At 42.5% G+C, this 1,199-nt stretch overlaps 1 protein-coding gene across 14 annotated transcripts in view; it reads right to left on the bottom strand.

The window, feature by feature from the left end:
* LOC104530989 (DNA-binding protein Ikaros) overlaps positions 1-269 on the bottom strand; it is a 54,796-nt gene extending 54,527 nt beyond the window's left edge. For all 14 annotated transcript variants that reach the window (XM_010175755.2, XM_010175754.2, XM_010175753.2 and 11 more), the window contains exon 1: positions 230-269. In XM_010175755.2, the coding sequence (XP_010174057.1) occupies positions 230-269 (40 nt within the window). The remainder of the gene's footprint in view (positions 1-229) is intronic.
* Between the last annotated feature and the right edge of the window lie 930 nt (positions 270-1,199).

Genomic DNA, 1,199 nt, shown 5'->3' on the forward strand with positions numbered 1-1,199 from the left:
TGCTACAGGGATACCACAAATTTAATGCAAAATTACATCTATGCTTCAATATTTATCCAGTTCCTTTTAAAAAATCCATGCACTGTTGGGATTGATATCAAATGGTATCTCTGTTTTTTAAAGAGACCCAAAGCAATTTTATTGACAACAAGAAAAACATTGTACTGTGTTAGAAAGATGAGCAGGAGTTTAGGATTTTCTTTGTAGAAGTATCTGTTAAGGACCTCACCTGAAACCTGGGACATATCTTGAGCCTCATCTGTTTCCATTTTCCTCAAGTTATCTGAGAAGAGAGGAAGAGCCTTAAGTTAATGCAAAATAACATACACATACAGAAAAAGAAAAAGAAAAAAAAAAAACAAAAAACAAAAACCCAAACCCACACACAGAGAGAAGGAGAATGAAGGCAAAAGGAAAAAAAAAACCAAACCCTTTACTATTTAACTATAAGATTATCTGGGGAGAATAATGTATTTTTCTCTTTATTTCCTCCCTGCATACTTGCTGGAGTATCAGACTGGCACAGACCTTGATCCTTTTAAAAACAGCATTACAAAGATTTATAAAAATATCATTACAAGCACAGGAGGACCAAATTTGTTATTTATTGTTAATTTCCTACTGCATAATAACCCAAAATGCAAACTGACTGCAACAAAATTAAGCAGAAAATTAAATGGCCCTGGGTCATTGTAGGCACAGAATTCATTCTCTTGGTTGATCCATAGTTATGTTCTTTCTAATTTACTGAGCATGCATCGATGAACCTTGAGTCAGCTTGGTGACACGCGTACAATCAGCAATCAAAAAACGAAGCAATTTGCTGAAGAATGTCTCATTTACCCAGGCAGGGCTGCATATCTGAGCAGCAGCCGCCGCTGCCTCCATTAATAATGAATACACCTCCAGCCGCGGCAGATGGGCAGAGCAGCAGCTTCAGGCTTTGGCCCCTCGCTCGCCCGGGAGCCCTTCCTTCAGACCGCAGCAGCCCGGCACTGCGTGGGGGAGAAGTACAGCTCCCGAAAATAGCGAAACGAGCCCAGGAGGGAAAGGGAACCCGTGCCTTCCTGTTTTGCTGACAGATGGCTGGCTCCACGGCATGGCCAGCCATACAGGGAAGCTCCTGCCCTCCGCTTGCGACACACCATCTTCTGAGGAGCCAGCAACCAGTGACCACAAGCACCAGGGAGAAGCGTGTG

The sequence above is a fragment of the Antrostomus carolinensis genome, unplaced genomic scaffold (assembly GCF_000700745.2).
Source record: "Antrostomus carolinensis isolate BGI_N321 unplaced genomic scaffold, ASM70074v2 scaffold9379, whole genome shotgun sequence".
Taxonomy (NCBI): domain Eukaryota; kingdom Metazoa; phylum Chordata; class Aves; order Caprimulgiformes; family Caprimulgidae; genus Antrostomus; species Antrostomus carolinensis.